Here is a 21,401-nt window from a genome sequence, read left to right on the forward strand (position 1 = left end):
TTAACCATTTGTCGATGCATTTCCTGTTTGTTCCACAAATAATTACTATTATAATATAACATCATCATTAGACAGTTTTCGTTCAATGTGTTTCTGCGATATCGATAAAAAAAATCCTTATTTCATCACATAAAATAAATATTCGATACGTCAAAGTAAATTTTCATTCATAATTTTGATTTTGAAAGCATGTTTATTCCACCTGAATTTCCATCATTATTTTAGCCTCCCAATGAAAGCACACGAAGCTTAATGCCGTCTACGCCAATAAACTCTTCAAAATCAGAATCCGAATTGGATTACGATTCCAAAAATACAAAAGCAAAAGTAGCAGGTTTTCCATTTTCATATTCTTTATTTTTAGATTTTTCAAAACAATACTCGGAACTTGACATTTCAGTATAGTTGTATTGGTGAACCCGAGTACCAACCCGTGAAACATCCCAGTGCGAAACTAACAGCTTTCGGGACGAACCTAGTGCGACACTAGGCTGGAACTGAGTGAATAAAAAAACGTTATGACAGCAGTTAGGCCGATTACACATTATCCGGTTTCTGCCGGACCGGTCTGAAACCCAAATGGCAAATTTCAACCGTACCAACCTATTTACGGCGCCGTGATGCAGCCGTCTACTGCGACTACATGTCCGGCGATCGGACAAGTATTATACGCGATGAAAGTAGTATTGTGTCGACGTCTGGTGGAGACATCAGTTTGGGAAAGCAAATCATTCTCTATAAGATTATTAAACCTTAAGACAGTTTTGAGTTGTTTAAATTTTTAATGAAAATTTATTTCATTACTTATTTCATTTCTTAAAACCTGCGGTACTGATTCTTGTTTAATCATTTCTATATAATTTTCTTGATATTTTCACTAAAACTCAATATTGTAATATAAAATCACTATCAAACATAATTATTGTTCCGGGGTATTTCCTCTCTTGCAAAAAACGTGCTACTCTATTACATAAAAACATATAACATATAAGAAAAAGTTAATTTTCATTCATAATTTTTTATTTTATATATGTGTTTACTGCACCTGAAAGTCCATTATCACTATCATTTCCCAAAAGCGGAGCATGAAGCTCAACGCGAATTGACAGTTGTTTGTGATGTCTGTTAGTGTTAGTACAATTCAGGCAATTTTTCCTCTCATGCATTAGTATGTGTGGTATTGACGTTTGTTTGTTTTGGAGTCAATTCAGAAGTCGCAAGTGATATGGATGCCGAAATTTTTATTTCGCTGCTATGGAACAAGTTAAGTGATGAACCTTTCTGATCAAAGCGAAGCAATGGTCACAGGCGCACGAGGGCATCATGGAGTATATTGCCATGGATTGTGTTATTAACGGTGGGTAGTGTCTTTCGACAAATTGATCGAGTTCTTAATTAACCTCTGTTTTTGTTTTGTTCACAGACAACTTCCCTTATTCGAAATCAGTATTGATCGAGATCAAGGATGTGAAATAAATTTCCAACTGGTTCATCAAGGGCAAAATTTTGAGCGACTTCATCGAGCTGAATGTGAAGGTCAGTTTTTGTTCAATTAAACACACCAAAATAGTTCTCTCTTCTAATTCTTATACGGTATTCCACACAGTTCGTCCTGACCCGGAACACGATCGACGATGATGTGTCCGCAACTCGACTCGAGGAACTCCGACACAAAAGTATCGGTTCAGAAAGAGCGAAATCACCCAGTTGTTGGCATTTCTGATTCGTCATTCATCGCCCAGGATCCGCTTATTAACAGCTGTACGTTGAAGCGAAATGCGTTCGAGAAGCTGTCCTTGCTCCAGGAGTACGTGCACCAGGAATTGCGACATATGTATGCTGAGCGCCTTTCTGGACGAAGAGATAGTGAGATAGTGTTTGAAGGAAAATTACTATGTAATTTTAATCGTAAGAATAATTACTGCAATGGTGGAATAAAATAGACAGTCTAGAATGGATGAATAAGCATATACTCTCTCGTAGGTAAATTCTAAGGATAATCACAGGAACTGAACACATATCACATATAATTAAGTACCCCCCCCCCTTGTTACGAAATGATATAATTATTGGTTCATCAAATTTTACACTTTTTTCTAACCGTGTTTCTGAGACTGTTGAAAAAATATGTGGCAACAGAGCGTGTGAAATAAATCATGCTAGTTGTGTATGTTTGGAAATAAAAGAACTTAGCGTGTGGATAAGTACACCGCAACTGGACTAAAGTTAGTTTTTTTGAAATACTGTTTATTACAGCCATGTTTTTTGTCCAGTAGGTTTTTCATGTTTATTTAACATAAGAACACCGCTCTGATGTGCAAGTAGTGTACGCGAGGCCTGGCGTACTACACCCCGGCCGAATGTACTCTCCAATGGACACAAATTTGGGAAGGCTCGTGGTTGCCGCAGCAGTTGTGGTTTCAGGATTTCCCATATGCAATCAGCTGCATGTAGCTGAAATATTTGCAATGTTTACCTGTCATTCCACTATATTAATAAATGCATGTATGTGTATGTGAATGATGTACGGTTTTGTGTAGTGCGATGACTCTTTCACATTGTTATCCGGTTATCCGTCCAAACCCAGCGGCGCTTTTTGAAACCGGTCCGGCGGAAACCGGATAATGTGTAATCGCCCTAAGGCAAATTTCGACCGTACCAACCTCTTTACGGCGCCGTGATGCAGCCGTCCACTGCGACTGCGATGTCTGGTGACCGGACAAGCATTATAAGCGATGACAGTAGTATTGTGTCGGCGTCTGGTGGAGACATCGGTTTAGGAAGGCAAATCATTCTCTATAAGATTATTACACCTCAAGACAGTTTTAAGTTGTTTAAATTTTCAATGAAATTTTTTACTGCGTATTATGTGATTACTTAAAACACGTAGAACTGACTGTTACTTAATTATTTTTGTATAACTTTCCTGATATTTTCACCAAAACTCATCATTATAATATGAAATCGCTATCAAACACAATTCTTGTTCAGGGTTTTTTTCACTACTTGCGGAAGAACGTATTGCTCTATTACATAAAAACATATTTGTTGAAGAAAATGTTTATTTTCATTCATAATTTTTATTTTGTATACGAGTTTACTGCACCTGAAAATCCATTATCATTTCCCAAAAACGGAGCACGAAGCTCCATACCATCAACTCGAATTGACAGTTGTTTGTCATGTGTGTTAGTATGAGTACAATTCAGGAAATTTATCGTCTCATGGATTAATATGTGTGAGCTATTGACGTTTGTTTGTTGTTTTTGAAATCAATTCAGAAGTCGGATGTGAAATGGATGCCGAAATTTTGCTTTTTTATTTCGCTGCTGTGGAACAAATTCAGCGATGCAAGTTTCTGCTCAAAGTGAATCAATGGTCACAATGGTCACGTACGAGGTCATCATGGAGCATATTGCCACGGACTGTGTAATCAACGGTGGATGGTGTCTTTCGACATATTGATCGAGTAATTTAATTGACATCTGTTTTTGCTTTGTTCACAGTCAACTTCCCTTATTTGGAATCGCTACTGAACGAGTTCAAATCTCCAAAAAGTTCATCAAAGGGCAGATTTTGAGCGACTATCGAGCTGAATGTGAAGGTTAGTTTTTGTTGATTTGACACACCAAAAATAGCTCTCTCTACTAATATTTTTATTCGGATCTCCACACAGTTTGATCTGATCCGGGATGCTATCGACGACGATGTGGCCGAGGAACTCAAGCCCAAACTATCCGATCTGTGCTCCGTCATCAAGAAGTTTCCCTGTCCGACGCCGAAACATCGGCTCTGTCAGAGCGAAACCATCCAGCGGTTGGCATATCTCATTCGACATTCTCCGCTCAGGATCTGCATATTAACAGCTGTGCGTTCATGCGAAATGCACTCGACAAAGCGACCTTTGCCCCGGGAGTACGTGCTCGAGAAATTGCGGCTTATGCTAAGCGCGTTTCTGGACGAGGATTTGCGGAAGTATGAGATAGTGTTTGAAGGAAAATTTAGATGTTAATTTTAGTTTAGTTTAGATTATTACTGCAATAGTGAAATAAAAATACACTCAAGAATAAATGAATGGACACACATTCTATCGTAGGCAAAAAATCTATTGTAAAAATATATGGCATCAGCGCGTTTGAAATGAATCATGATATTTGTGTATGTTTGGGAATAAAATAATTTGGCATATGGATAAGTACAGTGCAACTGGACTTGAGTTAGTTTTTATAATACTGTTTACGACAACCAAGTTTTTCTGTTAAGTAAGTTTTTTTATATTTGGTTATCATTGCAAATTTACATCCCAAGGAAAGATTAGATCACAAAAAAAGATATTGTTTCGTCAACACGCCCGGTATATGGCTGGATTTCTCCAAGAGTGCCACAAAAAATGTTTGGCGAGAAGTCTGCGCGGAATTATTATGGTGTTAAAACGGTTTACTTCTTTCCCGTTAGCTCCGCCAGAGACCTTGTCGTGTGAGCAGTTCCCATGTACCCCTAGTACATACTCTCCCATTTACTCCCATTTTGATCCCTGCGCTTCCAAATCTTATTCTTGGATAAATCTTTTTCCTAGAACGATTGTATATTCAGAACAAACAAAAATCAAAATCGAAAACAGCTTGCATGTAGCAGGAATATTACAGAGACAAGGCTAGTTCTTTAGCGAGTAAACATTTTTTTTATGACGTCATCCGAATTGTCAGTGTAAACAGTCGCCAGTTGTATTTTGTTTTCCGACTTACGCGTAAATGTTCCTGAAATGAAAAATCGAAAATGGTTCAATGCGCTGTGAGCGGGTGTATAAATTATGAAAATGACATTATCGGACCAAAAAAGAGATTCTTTCGCTTTCCAAAAAACCGAGAATTATGTTCTTTGTGGATAAATGTTTTATCAAATTATTCATGGTGTTAAATATAATCAACTATATTATCAACGCACAAACTTACAAAGCACGAAAAATAAAAAATAAGAACACACTGTTTGCTTCAACGACTCAGATGACGTTACTAAAAAATGACTGATCCGGAGTAGCTAGCCTTGTCTCTGTAGGCCGTGGCAATGTTTACCTGTCAATTCACTGTATAAATAAATGCACCTATGTGTATGTGAGAGATGCACGTTTTTGTGTAGCATGAGGTGTCTTTCACATTGTTATCCGGTTATCCGTCCAAACCCAGCGGCGCTTATTGAAACCGGTCCGGCAGAAACCGGATAATGTGTAATCGGCCTTAGTGTGGCACTGGGGTTGAAACTGATCAAAAACGAATTCGCTAATAGATACTCCCGATAGCAGAGAAATGTAGTGCGTAAACATACGACGTCATTGTTATCAGCGCTGCATTTATTTGGGCAGCTAGATACGTAAAAATGATTTAGTGTTCTTATGTCCCGATTTAACTCTTGAATAGATAAACTGATTTAAATGATTATTTCTATGTTAATGTATCTTGGTCTGCGTGAAGTTTATATGCCAAAAAAGTTTGGAAAACCATCACCCATATTTCGAAACCCGTACGAGTTTATAAATTTCCCAATCCGATTAAGATTTTCTACTACAACAGGGACTCGGGGGACTCAAAGGAATCATTCACAAATGCAGCTGTCTGATGAACGTTTTAAACGTTCGACAAATATTTGTTCTATTTCGTTTTAGTCAGTTTAACAAGCAGTCGACCATGAGCTTAGACAAAGCTGGCAGCAAATTCTTCTTTCAGTAATCTGTCATGCGTGATACAAAGCTGCTTTGCAGTTGAAGGATCTGTGTGTTCTTGAGCGTTCGGGGAATAATCGGAGACCGCCCAAAGCCGAACGGTGACTGCCTGCTGATAAGATGGCAGAAGATGTGCCGAGTGTCTTTCCTCTTGATCGCAAAACTGACGATGCTCGTGTTACCAGCACATGCCACACAGAATGGTTTCCAAAATATTTTTTTCTGGTGTATCATCCAGATTAATACCAGTGTTTGATCAAAAGAATCAATTTGGTCTTTATCAACTTTTATACAAGATATAAATCATCATATCGTCTTATTAAGCACTCAATGCTATTGTTCGACCATTTTTTAATTGACTAGTTTTATTACAGCTAATGATCGGATTGTGTCGGTTGGTCAATGTATCATAGTCTAATAAAAGCTATATTTCAAACTTAAATAGTGTCTGTTCAGTTTTTTATGAGTTGCTGTACAAACAAAAATAAAAGCATCATCAAAACGATTCACGATATTTATTTGGTTAGTATAACAACCAGGTAAATGTTAATGGTTGAACAAAAGCTTTATTTTGACCTGAATAATCTTTTAAACAACGTATAGTTCAGCATATCGTTTTATCAAGCTCTTAATGCTATTGTTCGACAATTATTCAGCTGACTGGTATAATAATAGCTGATGACTGTTTGTTGGGATGCCCAAAGTATGCTTTAAAAGAATGGACTAATTTCGGATGACGATGAAAAATAACTACAAACGATAATTCAATGGAACAAATTCCTACGTTTATTAAGCATCAGAATTTGGCCTTAGTCATGGCCAATGAAAAGATGGTTGTCGGCATGATCTTCATCTCCGTTGGGGCCTTGGTACATAATGAACTGCTTTTCCGTTTGGCCACGTAATTATTGGAATAGATCATTCGTTTAAGTTTAGTCCTTCTATAGGTCATAGCTGGAGGCCTTGGTTGGATTGGCAGCCTTCGGTACAACATTTACCTTCAGCTGGTCCATCTCTCCCGATGATGACTTGACATAATGGGCATAATCTGACCAAAGGCAACATCCCTATTCGCGTAATACTTGTTGATGAACAGGCACTTCGTACTGATTATCTTCTCATTCGCCGCAAACCCCGAAAGAAAGAACATCGGCTTAGACATTCGCTCCTCTCTGGTCGTCACCCATAGACGGGCCTTCTTTGAGAATATGATAACATGATTCGATAATAATTGTTCATGCATTATTTTCATTCTAGACGTGTGTATATCCACTTGGAAAACCAGTATCATTCACTATTCACAAATAGGAACTCAACGCTGTCAACGCGAATTTTCCCCTTCAGAAAATTAGGGGAGAAATTGCAGCACCTACTATAACAGAATTATCTTGATTCTTACATGCACATTTGTTTATGTTACACAATCCATTCATTCATTGAATTTCTACTGGAATGTTATTGGACATGAATGTTCTGAACAGAAAATAGAAATAAAACATGGGTGACACAGAGGATCCGGTGGAACAGATGTTGAAACAAACTGGTTGCATAGACCTTCATTATAAAGTGCAGGTAAAGTGTGTTTGTTAGTTAAATAACATGAACACTAAAGTTCTTCATTTCAGGAGTGCATCGCCGAAACCGGTGACTGGCGCAAGTGTCAAAACGTGGTGAAGGAGTTCAAAACTTGTATGCAAGTCTACACTGAAAAGCAGCGACAGAAATACGAATAATAGCTAATCAGTTGCAATGGGTTTCCTTAAAACGTTGATATCGACGTCGATTGGAGGACCAACCAAGATGGTTCTAGTGGTTAGATCGGATCTAGGATTAGGGAAAGGAAAAATAGCCTCTCAGTGTGCTCATGCAGCTGTGATGAGTTACATGAAATCAGCTTCGGTCAGCAAAGATAAACTTGAATTATGGCTCGCTCAAGGACAACCGAAGATTGTGGCAAAAATAGATAATCTTCAGGAAATGAAGCAAATTGCCGCTCACGCCCGTGAGAAGAGCGTGGTGGCTGAGATCGTCAAGGATGCTGGCAAAACCCAGGTCGGATGTGGCACCGAAACTGTGCTTGCTCTCGGACCGGATTCGAGTGAAGTAATTGATGCATTGACAGGGCACCTGAAATTGTTATAGCCTAGTCATAAGTTGCGTTTCCTAAAATAAATTGATTGTGTCTACAAAAGAAAACTACAGCTTTTTTAATCACCGAATTAAATATCATTCGCCATACAAATGAAACACAAATTTCTGCATTACTCAAAAATTAATCAAGCAAATGAAACAAAATTAGGGGTATGGATGTTTTAGGGTGCAATAAATGTTTCTATGGTGGTAAGATACTCCTCTCTCTCTCTTGGAGGGGCTGCCTTACAAATGAAACATAAATGTCTGCATATTCGAGAATTAATCAAGCAAATGAAACCAAATTTAGCCTGTGGAAGTTTCAGGGTGCAATAATTTTTTTTACGGTGGTTAGACACTCCACCCCCTCTATAAGAGAGGGGGAGGGGGCTGAACAACTCGAGAACTAATCAAACAAATGGAATCAAACTTAGCAAATAGAGGCTTTCAGGATCGATAAACGTTTCTATGGTAGTTCGACACTCCTCCCCCCTCTCTAAGTTCCTGCATAACGCGAGAACAAATCAAGCAAATTAAGCCATATTTGGCATGTCGAGGTTTTAGGGGGCCCGAAACGTTTCTACGGTGGTTCGAGACTCCTGCCCCCTCTCTAAGAGCATGGGGGCTGCCATACAAATGAAACACAAACTTCTGCATAACTCGAAAACTAATCAAGCAAATGGAGCAAATTTGGGATGTGTGCGTTTTTGGGTACGAGAAATTTTTCTATGATGGTATGACACACCTTCCTCCTCTGAAAGGAGACGGGGTCCCATAAAAATAATGCACATATTTCAACCAAACATGACAATTGAAAATTTTCGGAAAACTCTGAAAATGAGACAATTTGAAAAATTCAATTCGTATGTGTTTTACAATTACATATTGACAAGCGTTGTTAGTCCATTTGATGTTTGCGTTAACGAAATTGATCTTCATTCGATTTATCTATATCGTCTTCTATCTATATAAATAAAAATGGATCGCCGAATGTGTTGATAAGAGCAAATCTCGAGAAAGGAATTGTCCGATTGAGGACTGTCTTCATTATATCATATTTTCTGTATCAAACATTTATTCATCTAACGGAGAAATATGTTATTTGCAAGTGGATGAAAAATCTTGTACGAAAATTGTGTCTGAAAATAATCTGATATTATAACGTCGAGCTTTGGTAGAAGTACTGAAATTTTATGATAAAAAATAATTTTAAAGGGTAGATTAGAAGATCAATTAATGCACAGTTCTGCGATTAGACCTATGAAGGTACGCTTAGTAAGAAAACGTGGATGAGATAACGAAAAATAAATTTTGGTCGCGACGAAGTTTGCCGGGTCAGCTAGTTTACTATAAATTTCCTAGTACTTCTACAAAACTCGTTATTATAGTATAGAATTCTTTTCAGACACATTTCTGGTTTAAATAACATGTTTCTTCGTTACATAGAATACTTGTTTGATATAGAAAATATAGTATAATAAAATAAATAAAATATAGGAGTATGTTTTTTCACCGGAAAATCTAATTCCACTTTCAAACAAAGATCAATTTCTTTAGCGCAAACATTAAATGGACTAATGATATTAGGCTGTCAAAAAAGTCCTGCGGTATTTTTTTTGAATTTTCATTTGTTCATAAAATTAGTTACAATCATCTGTTTTAAGTCAAATATGCGCCGTTTTGTTCGATGACTTGTTCCCAACGAGATGGCAACTTCATAATACCCCTGTTATAGAAGCTCGCTTCCTTATTGGCAAAAAACAGGAAGTGGGTTATATCTATGGTATAACCGCAAGGGTGACGTAGGACTATCGTTGATTTAGAGATCATTTGTATGAAGTTGAATCTGAATTCATTCTGAATGAATGAATATTTGGAGAACTTCGAAAACGAGAGCGTTACGTTGGAGGCACAAGGTTTTATGCATCCAATATTGGATACGGAAATATCCTACTGATGGGGAAGAATAATCTTCAGAAGCTATCCTGTTGATTGCGATTGATTGAAAAATCACTAAACCTAATGTATTTGGTCACAGTGTTACATGGATAGAAAACATTCAAATAAACTCTTTCATATGAATGTAATTTTAAATTCCCAGAGGAACTGGCAGATTATTTTCAGTAACGATTAGATATTTCCACATTTTCCTCGATACTGGAAGCCCACCAGTGGTTAATGCTAACTCGATAACCATCTGTTAATAGCACTTGATTGAAACATATTTGGTCACAGTGTTACATGGATAGAAAACATTCAAATAAACTCTTTCACATGAATGTATTTTTAAATTCCTAGAGGAACTGGCAGATTATTTTCCGGATCTTTCTCGATCCAAACGGAAATAATTCCGTGCGTGTATGTGTATGTGTGTGTGTGTAGCGGCTGCTTCGAGATCTTCCCGGGGAACCGTTTGTAGCATCACTCTCCTCCTGATGGATTCCCTTCTGGCCTAAGGTGCACAAACAGGCTCTTGGTGACAGCGTTATTCTGCATTTTCATGATAAACGAAGAGCTTCACCACAACAGCGACAACATGCTCCAATCGCTATTCAATTGGAACTGAGTGGATTTCCGAGCGGCGCTCGCTTATATACCGATTGGTGATTTCAATAGCCTATTTTGAAAGCAAATTTAAGACTATTGAAACAAGTTTTTGGATCAGAAAGTAACAAGTATAGAACGCGTAGACATTTTATCTTTCGAATGAAGGGTTTATCATACCATTTCGTTCAGTTGTTTAGGAGCTATTAACACTCAAAATCTCGGTCTCCGGCGTAACGCTTTCGTTTTCGAAACTTTGATTTTACACCCCGGTATAGAAATGAAAGACGTAGTCCTACGTCAAAACTCGGATAGCCAATTATCACAGGCCTCTTTTGTGGCTAACTTCTGACTACCTAGCTCGTTCGCCATGGACAAAAACAGGTGGTAGTCACTTGGTGCAAGGTCCGGACTATACGGCGGATGCAAAAGAACCTCCCATCCGAGCTCCCGGAGCTTCTGGCGCGTCACCAAAGAAGTGTGTGGCCTGGCATTGTCCTGATGGAAGACAATGCGGCCTCTGTTTATCAAAGATGGCCTCTTCTTCATGAGTGCTACCTTCAAGCGGTCCAGTTGTTGGCAGTACAGGTCCGAATTGAGCGTTTGGCCATAGGGAAGCAGCTCATAATAGATTATTCCTTGACAATCCCACCAAACACACAGCAGAACCTTCCTGGCCGTTAATGAGGGCTTGGCCACCGTCTGAACCGCTTCAGCGGGCTTCGACCACGACCGTTTGTGCTTCACGTTGTCGTAAGTGACCCACTTTTCATCGTCAGTCACCATCCGCTTCAGAAACGGGTCGATTTTGTTGCGATTCAGCAGCGATTCACATGCGTCGATACGGTCAAAGATGTTTTTTTGCGTTAACGTGTGTGGCACGGTCTTTCTCGGCTAATTCAGCGATTTTGTCGCAATTTTCGACGACAGGCCTTCCGGAGCGTGGCGCATCTTCGACGACCTCTACACCAGAACGAAAACGTTGAAACCATCGTTGTGCGGTGGAAATGGAAACTGTATCGGGTCCATAAACTGCACAAATTTTATTGGCAGCTTGAGATGCATTTTTGCCTTTGTCATAGTAGTACTGTAAAATATGTCGGATTTTCTCTTTATTTTGCTCCATATTTGCGACACTATAACTCACGAACGACTTAAACAAACAAAACACTGTCATGGTCTATATTATACCTTTCCAATAAGCTATAGTATGACTCGATACAATGAATACAACTAGAACTACGCGCTTACAACTACACCTCGCGGAAATACCGCAGGACTTTTTTGACAGCCTAATACTTATCACGATGTAATTGTAGAACATGTGGGATTACAATTTTCCAAATTTTCTCATTTTCCACGAGAGTTTTCCGAAAAATTTTCAATTGTCATGTTTGTTTGTAATATGGTTGGTTGAAATATGTGTAGTATTTTAACATTTTACCTACCCAAAAACCCTCACATGAGAAATTTGACTCCATTTGCTTGATTAGTTTTCGAGTTATGCAGAAATTTGTGTTTCATTTGTGTGTCTGCCCTACCTTAGAGAGGAAGGAGAAATATCGAACCCACATAGAAACATTTATTGCTCCCTAAAACCTCCACATGCCAAACATGGTTCCATTTGCTTGATTACTTCTCGATTTATGTTGATGTGTTTAGTCTTAAGAATTTAAATCCACGATTCTTTTTTTTTTAATTTAAATAGTTTTTTTTACAGGCTTAGATACATAAGTTTAAAGGTGCCGAACTCCTTACTGTATTGTTACTAGTATATATACATTTTTCCTTAATTCTAATGTTAATAATATAGGAAACCGATTACTCGCGGTCGACTCGAGTTTAGAAGGGTGACATATTTTCTTCAAGAAAAGGAGGGGATATGAGGAAATCCACGATTCTGTTAATAATCGATTTCATAAAAAAATGTAGACGATGAAAATTAGGATAAAAACAGTACGTTAAATCCTCAATACATAAATAAACATAAATAAAAAGACGGGTGGGTAATGTCGGGGACATAACCGGAGTGACGTAGGACAATACAAAGGGGACAGCTTTTGTTAAATATATATTTTAAATATATTGTTTTATTTTGAATACGTGAATACCTACCTATCTACTTGAAAAATGGATTAGTTTACTGTTTACTCTTTATGAATATGTTGATGGTTCTGAAAAGAACCTTTGGTGTTGTGTTTTTGTTATCACTCGATTTCCCATCTTGTTTGGTTATACCTTCCTGCTTAGCTATTGCGTTTGCCACTCGCCACAGCTTTCACAGTTGGAAAATTTCTTCCCATCCAGCTTGGGACAAGTGGTTCAGTAAATTACATTTAATGCGACGTGCCGGAGAAACACTTTGCCACTCACTGAAACTAATTGTTGCCTTGATGAGCGCCGAACCGAAGTTGCTCTGTTCTTGATGCGGGTTTTCTGATTGTCGTGAGCAGCTTTGCAAGCCAACTCGAGCACTCCGACGGCCGAAACTCTATAATCGCTGTTAGGTATACTGGTGCTCCGGCACCAATCCGTTCGGCCTAGTTACCCTTGCGGAGCAATCAGTGAATGCGACCAACAGGGAACTGGAGACCTGCACGGTTCGAGTGAGACTTTGCCTTTCCCTTAACTTGTCCTCCTTTGTTACGTCCACGATGCCGATGCCGTACAACCACACGGGTTTACGGTTTGAAAGAAAATGAGATATTTTTTTGGGGTCCGCGTGTTTTATACTCTAGCGGTACATACTCACAGGATAGAGACAAATCGGCAGACTCAGCCAGAGGGGCGAGTCCAACGAGACGAACGAATGAGCGTTAAAAGGGAGCGATGGCAAAAAAATACATTCATTACGATTTGTTCGCTCGTTGGATTCACATGCAGGCTAAAAAGGGTCCTTTTCAGGATCATATAATTATCTTCAATCCAAAGAGTTTATTGTTTTGTTATCACTCGATATCCCCATCTTGTTCGGCTAAACCTTTCTGTTTAGCGATTGCATTTGCCACTCGCCACAGCTTTCACAGTTGGAAAATTTCTTCCCATCCAGCTTGTGACATATTTTACAGTAAATTACATTCAATGCGACGTGCCGAAGCGCCACTCAGTGTCGCATTGGAGGCGATTTCAACCTGTAATTGAATATTTACGATGACAGTGGTACAGTGTCGACTTTCAATTTGGGGTCATAATTTGGATCTCTATGTTTACAAAAATGTCCAACTAAATAAGTCGCATTACATGTCCGTCCAATTAGCTAAATGTCGAACTAATTGTAAATTACTGTACTTTCAATCTGGAAACAATTTAAGAATTGGTGAAAATTGAATAATCAGGAAAGTCCCCAACTATCAATAAGCTCAGAACAACTGCCAAATTCACATACTCATCAGATCCTGGCAAACAAATTATGAAAAAATCAATTTGTGTTTTATTATTATTTTGGATAATGTTTTAGAAAGCATTGAACTGTATCTCCTAAACTCTTTTTTGGAAGGTTTAATGGCCCTGAAAAGCGCCTTGTTTTATGGAATGGTTCCAATTTAGAAAACTTAGTACTCGTGGTTTTGAAAAAAACCATTTCGAGCGCCCTCGATGCCGCCTTGTTCTGGATTTGCCACCAAAGCAGTTTGTATAAAGAACAAACTTTTTTCTTCTGCTACCTGATGCCATTTTGCGATTGCGTTTGCCACTCGCCACTCGCTGCAACTGCCTGTTGTTGTCTTGATGTGTTCTGTTCTGAATGCGGTTTTTCTTATCGTCGCGAGCAGCTCTACCAGCCAACTCGATCACTTCGGCGGCCGAAACTATATAACGCCGGCTAGATGGACTGGTGCACTGGTACTAACGCGCTCGGCCTAGCTACCCTTGCGGGGAACTCCAGATCAACACGGTTCGAGCGGGATTTTGCCTTTCCCTTCACTTTTCCTCCTTTACCATGTCCAGACATGGCTGCTTGGGTTGGTTTGTTGATGTGTTGTGATGCGAACCGATGTGGTGTACGGTTTGAATGAGAATGATCGTTACGGCAGCGGAGCGGGGATTTTTAAGCTGACTGGCTGGCTCGAGAATTACGCATGTGTGAGACTGCGACCAATGTTTCGTTCTTTTTTTTCTTTTTCCTTTCCAATCGTGCTTCATTCTATTTCGCTGCTGTTCTGGTTGCCCGTTTTGGTCGGTACGATTTGAGGAGCACAAAATGGACCAATCAAAAATGGGCACATAGTGCATTTTGACAATGCTTGATATTTCACAATTATTCAATTATTTATCTCAAGAAAAATGAAATGTTATTCGTTATGATAGATGCGTAGATATATTTCCTATCAATTGATGCAAAAACCTTTGCGATCTATTGAGAAATGCTCGAGTTATAAGCGTTCCAAATCTTGCATTTTTTCCTACTTGTTCAGTGCCTGGATTTCCATTTCACCCCCTATATCTTCCGGTTAGACGTAGTCCTACGTCAAAAAAAACACGTACGAAACATTTCCAAACAATACTTTGTCTTAAAACCAGTCTTCAGAAAACATACGCTGCGCTGCGCTGGAGTTCAAATTTCATCAGCGCGGCTTCAATACAAACACGTATTCTCTTTTGGTACGAACTGCACCGAACTCACACACAAGTGACCCCAAAATTGGAACGGCGCAGAATTCAGATACTAAATATCGCTTCTTACTTCTGTGATGTCCGCCTTATTCTATACATACACAAACATCTAATTTTAGCGCAGGTGTGCGCAAGGAGCGAGAGTTCAACTGGATGCAAAAAAAAAATCAAATTACCAAAAAATTGTGCCGCAGAACGCTCAAAAATTCTTTAAAAAATCATATATCAAAAACAGGTACATTCAAATGAAAAATATGTTTTAATAGATCCTAAAAAATCTAATATTTCTAAATACCAAAAAATTACTTTAATTTTAAAAATTCTATTTTCTATAAATATTTTTTATAATTTGTCCCGGTACACCATAATAGAAGCACTTTGCTCTTGAATTTCCATTTCCAAGCCTATTGTGAAAAAAATACAACTACGTTTTGACGTAGGACTACGTCTTTCATTCCTATACTGGGGTGTAAGTTCAAAATTTCGAAAATGAAAGCGTTACGCCGAAGCAACGAGATTTTGAGCGTTAATACCTCTTAAACAACTGAACGAAATGGTATGATAAACACTTCATTCGAAAGATAAAATGTCTACGCGTTATATGCTTGTCACCTTTCGATCCAAGAACTTGTTTCAATATTCTTAAAATTGCTTTCAAAACAGGCTATTGAAATCACACCAATCGGTATATAAGCGAGTGCCGCTCGGGAATCCACTCAGTTATTTACAAGTTAACGGTTGAGGTAGGATCGCTGGAATGAATGGATGTTTCCCTTACACAGACTTCTAAACCATGGTGCCTGGGGAAATCGGCATTGCAAAATAGATGCAAGCTGCGGGTACTTTCGTACTCGTTTGTGTTTTTGCAAATTGGGATGTTTCCCTAACACAGATTTCAAAACCATGGAGCCAAGGGAAATCGGCATTGCAAAATAAATGCAGGCAGCGGGTGCTTTTGTACTCGCTTGTATTTCTGCAAACCGGAATGTTTCCCTAACACAGACTTCAAAACCATGGAGCCTGGGGAAATGGGCATTGCAAAATAGATGCAAGCTGCGGGTACTTTCGTACTCGTTTGAGTTTCTGCAAATCGGAATGTGTTTTCCCAACACAGATTCCGAAACCAAGAAGTTAGGAAAATTGGAATTGTAGATACATGTTATTCGGCAGTACTTTTATACCCCCATGCATTTTTACATTCCAGAAGTCGTTTTGCTAACACGGTCTACAAAAGCGGGTACAAATGCAACGCTTTGGCTTGGTTATTCAATACTGCATTGGAAGATATCCCTTCATGACGTCAGCTCAGCTCAAATTATGTGACATACCGTTTGATGATTAGGCAAAATGTTGATAACTATTTGTTGCGATAACCACTACCATAATGCGTTAATTTACCTAAATAAGGATTTGTTTGCAATTAAATTCGTAAATTGTTTCATTCATTCACTAGTTTAATCAATAATTCAATACACACAAAAGATAGCTCTGCGCAGCGGCAATATCCGTGCCTAACGAGGAACCTCCGAGGTGCGATTATTGCTAATTGAAAAAAAAACACAAATGATTACTAAGCCAACGGCAGTCCTACGCCAAGCTTGTGGTTATATCATAGGTATAACCCACCCATAGTTTTCACTATAGCTCTTATAGTGAACCATATAGGGATTTATAAAATTACCTTATTTTCTAATTTGATACCTCACACAACATTTTACATAACGCTGGTGATAAGGTTTGGGGACACTTACACATCCATACGAACACATAAATACTATACAATCATGGATGTTAGGAAATAAAAAAATATTAGAAAATAAACAAAAGAGAAATAAAAAAAAATATAAAAAAATATATAATTGGATATTTTTGTACCGCACAGTTCTCTGAATTTTCTGAAAAAGATCACAAATATGAAAAACCACGTGCGTGTGTGCTTTCAGGTATTAGACAATTTTACGTACATATTTCTATCTTGCTTCCTGATTTGCTGGACTAACACAACTCTTTGCTAACCATCTCAAAAGCAAACCCAATTAACCTTATCAACCAGCTTTCATTTGGTTCCTAGAACGTTCCTGTAGGACTTTCCCATACAGATATATTTCTGATTGAATTGAAAATTACCGCTTCGTCTTTGGTGTTGAATAATTCAAGAGTCTCCAATAAACTCTGTATAAAGTAAATTTATTGCTTTGACGAAAAAATGTTTGCTTCGTCAAATTGCCAGAAACAGGTTTTTTGCATTGTTTTAGAAAATCATCTGTAATTTTGCAAATACTGCAGTAAATTCTAATGTTTTCAGGTAAGTTTTTAGTCCAGTGTATCCCCTATATTCCTGTAATGAGGTAAATTAGAGGAACACTTCATCGCAAATCGTACCAGAACTACAAAATGTTACGTGGCTTTCGTGCTTCTGGTACGATTTGCGATTAAGTGCTCCTCCAATTTACTTCAAATTTTGAAAAATCGGCTAGAAAAAACGACTGAACGTATCAATATGAGATGTACACAGGAATAAAGGGGATACACTAGACTAAAAATGTACCTGCGAACATTAGAATTTACTGCAATATTTGCAAAATTACAGATGATTTTCTAAAACAATACAAACAATCTGTTTTTGGATGGAGCCAAATTCGGCAAGTGAAGGCTAGCATACAAAAAAAAAACACAAATTTCTGCATAACTAGAAAAGTATTAAAGCAAATGGAACCAGCACTGGAATATGAGGATTTAAGAGTACAAGAAATGTAATGTTAATCCACTGGAAGAAGAAAGAGGGTCCCATAAAAATATTAGAAATATTTCAACCAACCATATTGAGAACTAAACATGACAATTGAACATTTTCGGAAAACTCTGAAGAAAAATAGGAAAATTCGGAAAATTTAATTTCCAAATGTTCTACAATTACACTTTGATGAACGTTTTTTGTCCATTTGATGTTTGCGCTAACGAAATTGATCTTTTTCCGAAAGTAGAAATGGATTTCCAGGTGAAAAAACGCACTTCTATATCAGTAACTATATAAATAAAAATGAATCGCCAAATGTGTTGGTAAGCGCAAAACTCGAGAAAGGAATAATCCTATTTGAGCTGTCTTCATTTTATTATAGTTTCTGTATCAAACGTGTATTCTATGTAACGTAGAAACATTTTATTTGCAAGTAACTGAAGAATCTTGAACGAGCATTTTGTCTGAAAATAATTTTATATTATAATGAGTTTTGGTAGAAGTACTAGGAAATTTAGAGTAAAAAGAAATTGTAAAGGGTCAATTCGAAGATCAATCAATGAATAGTTATGCGATTGTATCCATGAACGTTCGCTTAGTAAGAAAACGTGAATGTTTAAAAGTATTGATAACAAAAAATTAATTTTGGACGGGATGAAGTTTGCCGGTCAACTGATATGAAATAAAAATAACAACCTTTTGAAGATAGAGATGAGAAATAATTCAAGTTTATATGATTTTAAAGTTGAAACATATGAAAGTTTATCTTGTCTGTGTGAAGAATATTGGAAATATTGTCATGCTGTTTTTTTTCCATTGGATAGGTTTTTTTTGTTCTGGCTTCCTAGAATTTATCCCATCTTTGCATGATTTTTTCTTTATTGGTGAAATACATCAAGGTTCAGACACGATCAACTTGAAGTGAACTTGTACTTTTATATAATTTCTTGGCATTCAATGTTATGATGAAAATTTCCACCATTATGCAAAGAAGGGCTATATGAACATTGTTGGTCTTTCTTTCAAGAAGATTTTCTGTCAGGAACATCAATGTTCTGTTTGATCTTGTCAATATTTCATTGGAGCGTCGGTACAGCTTCTTCTAACGAGAATACGTAAATGAAAGTTTATGGAAGGTACACCCTGCGTGGTAAATTTACTAACGATGCATGGGGGCAATACCGAAAAAAAAATCAATGAAGATTGAGTGGATGCAGCGGTGGTCAGGATCCTAATGACTGCATCCTCTGTTTACGATTCGAGTGCGTCGAGGAAGGAAAATGAAAACATAATGTAGAACCCATACCCACATAATTATGCTGCGTTTGGCCTAAACGTGCGTGGCACATCTATGTTGATATGCGTAGTGTAAATCACACAATGACAAAGAGCGCACCCCAACACCCTGTCGTTTATTAACACACACGTGAAAACAATTGATTCGAAAATTTGATAATATGTATCAGTGGTTGCAGTGCATCACTTATGTAATGATGACCAATTAAAATTTATGGAACAGTCACTACCACAGAACGCATCACTTGCAGTAATCAACTGCTGAACAAACCATCATGATATTGGCCCTATTTGTATTCTAGAACTATGCGTCGCTGTGCCGATGGTATCACACCAAGTGACACTCGTTTCTCTCTGTATTGGCTGATCATACACATGGCAATACTGCGCATCGGACTCAGCGGCGGATGGCCTTTGTGCCTTCAGTCTTCAAACGGAATCAGTTCGGAACGGAGTGACTCGTCTGCAGTAGCGGCAACAACGACAACAACGGAAGTGCTGTTTGGTGGCAGGGCGCGAAAATCGTAGTTCATTAGTTTGATTGAAATTTAAAACCGTGTTTGTTCAGGGGTGAACGAGGGGAGGTGATTGCGCAGTGATAATTATAGAGAGAAAGATATAGTATTATTAACAGAGGAAATTATGACGGTTTAAGAGTTGTGTTTAAAATGTGATAAAGTGCGTTGATTCGGGTGAGCAGATAACAGGAACAGTAAGTTCTCCACTGAATTGGTTTTAAAAAGTACGAACTCTCTCATATACGACCGCCATTATTTCATTGCACGTTTCCATCAGCCAATGATAGTCACTTGTCGGAATTGGAGAGCTGAAAAAATCACCGTAGCTAACATTGCCACAAATAGGAAGATAAACAGTTTCGTAGGAGTGTTATAATGCTATCCGATTAGAATTTGGGCACGTGGGTGTTACATGTTACATGTGCTCTGTATGAGACTTTGTTTCAATGGCTATGTGATCATCATAAATAATACAAATTTCGACTCCGTGAGTTCGAATAAATTTCGTGTCGAATTTTAGAGAAAATGAAAAGCATATGTTTTATAGCTTTGCACCGTTATGTTCCAAAATATTTCGTTAATATCTCATGTTAAAAAAAATTTGAAAATTTTCCCTAAATATGTCTTGTTATGTACATTTTTATGCTGTCCAAAAAGTCGAAGCTCTATCCGTCAGGAGAATTGTTTAGCAATTCGAACAAGTGATAATCTGAAAGTGCCATATCTGAATAGTTTAGCGTGTGGAATAGTACATCCTAGTCGAAGTCCAACAGATTTGTCGGGTTGTCAAAAAGACATGACGTTTGGTGTTGCTTTCGGAGAACATGGTATCTATCATATCGGATAATTCTGAACATTTGACCTGGATAGCTGTTTTCAATTTGTTTCATTGCGAGCAGAATTTATTGAGATTCATCGACGGGTTGCGTGATAGAAGCTCATAATACAGTATTTCTTTTCAGTTACACCAGAAAAGAGCATGATTTTCATCGAATTTTAGCCGGCTTTGGGAATAACTAATGGTGGTTCACTTCGCTTAACTTACGATTTTTTCATTCAACATTATTGTGAACGATACATTACCATCACCTTAAAAAACGGCGTTTTTTCGTCGCATTTACAAAGTGAGTAGCAGTAGGATTTTGATTTTTGTTCCAAACCTTTGTCGTAGATTCATTGTGAAACAAAAAAAAAAGAAATGTTTTCGTTTGTTGCTCGAGAAAGTTTGCTGGCAGTCAGTATATCTTTATTCACTTGACAATACTAGTTCAGCGAAACAATACAGTAAGATTGAAAAAACTGCAATTCTAGTAATAAACAAAAATATTATATTTATTGCTTAAATATTAGTGTACAAAATAAAAAGAACAGTATGACTAAATTTCACGGAGCAGATTGCGCAAAATAAACAGATTATAATCAGTATTTCATCAAAAATCCTTTATTCTGGACAATTTTACGAATTCTGTTCGGCATGGAATTGACCAGAGCGTGGCATGTAGCTACGAGAATTATATTCCAGCTAACAACTCGCTATCAGTGTGACATTTCAATGATAGTTTTATTCAACTCTATGTCGAATAATGCCTGTCATCAAATTATAAGGAATTATTAAACTATAGTCAAGGAGTGTTGGGAACGTTTATTCGACTTTATTTTGATTTGTTTAGCTCTATTCAGACTGTGCTATCAATGAATATGATTTAGTTTGTTCAATCTGATATGTTGGACAAATCATCAGTTTGGACGACTGTTCATAATTCTAGGAGAGGTGAACAGATATTTTGTTTAATCTCACCGATTAATTAGCATACAAATTATTCTCATGTTTGGGGGCAAAGTGGTCACA

The 21,401-nt window shown here is 37.8% G+C and overlaps 3 protein-coding genes and 2 long non-coding RNA genes across 6 annotated transcripts in view; all 5 read left to right on the plus strand.

Annotated features, from left to right (window-relative positions):
* The first annotated feature begins 950 nt into the window (after positions 1-950).
* Positions 951-2,587, plus strand: LOC129770086 (uncharacterized). Its single transcript, XR_008742031.1, has 3 exons — positions 951-1,357; positions 1,424-1,536; positions 1,607-2,587. It is a non-coding gene; the product is annotated as an uncharacterized LOC129770086 (long non-coding RNA).
* A 669-nt stretch (positions 2,588-3,256) lies between these two features.
* On the plus strand, positions 3,257-4,211 carry LOC129771699 (uncharacterized). The gene is made up of 3 exons (XR_008742456.1): positions 3,257-3,439; positions 3,507-3,604; positions 3,677-4,211. It is a non-coding gene; the product is annotated as an uncharacterized LOC129771699 (long non-coding RNA).
* A 2,922-nt stretch (positions 4,212-7,133) lies between these two features.
* Positions 7,134-7,473, plus strand: LOC129769769 (cytochrome c oxidase assembly factor 4 homolog, mitochondrial). Its single transcript, XM_055772238.1, has 2 exons — positions 7,134-7,288; positions 7,342-7,473. The coding sequence occupies exons 1-2, from the start codon at positions 7,214-7,216 to the stop codon at positions 7,447-7,449; spliced, it is 183 nt and encodes a 60-aa protein (XP_055628213.1). The 5' UTR covers positions 7,134-7,213; the 3' UTR covers positions 7,450-7,473.
* Positions 7,466-7,897, plus strand: LOC129769768 (peptidyl-tRNA hydrolase 2, mitochondrial). The gene has a single exon (XM_055772237.1). The coding sequence runs from the start codon at positions 7,466-7,468 to the stop codon at positions 7,856-7,858; it is 393 nt and encodes a 130-aa protein (XP_055628212.1). The 3' UTR covers positions 7,859-7,897.
* Positions 7,898-19,441: 11,544 nt separating this feature from the next.
* Positions 19,442-21,401, plus strand: part of LOC129767457 (long-chain fatty acid transport protein 4) — a 51,110-nt gene continuing 49,150 nt past the window's right edge. Inside the window, exon 1 of one of the 2 annotated variants that reach the window (XM_055768384.1) lies at positions 19,442-19,776. The gene's annotated coding sequence lies outside the window, so the exon portion shown is untranslated. The remainder of the gene's footprint in view (positions 19,777-21,401) is intronic. The other variant, XM_055768383.1, reaches the window with a different exon arrangement.

The sequence above is a fragment of the Toxorhynchites rutilus genome, chromosome 2, assembly GCF_029784135.1.
Source record: "Toxorhynchites rutilus septentrionalis strain SRP chromosome 2, ASM2978413v1, whole genome shotgun sequence".
Lineage (NCBI taxonomy): Eukaryota > Metazoa > Arthropoda > Insecta > Diptera > Culicidae > Toxorhynchites > Toxorhynchites rutilus.

Bases quoted from the DNA above. Each gene is read 5' to 3' on its own strand.
- LOC129769769 (XM_055772238.1), top strand. From the start codon at position 7,214: ATGGGTGACACAGAGGATCCGGTGGAACAGATGTTGAAACAAACTGGT. The intron at 7,289-7,341 runs GTAAAGTGTGTT...TCTTCATTTCAG, and splicing joins ACCTTCATTATAAAGTGCAG to GAGTGCATCGCCGAAACCGG.
- LOC129769768 (XM_055772237.1), top strand. From the start codon at position 7,466: ATGGGTTTCCTTAAAACGTTGATATCGACGTCGATTGGAGGACCAACC.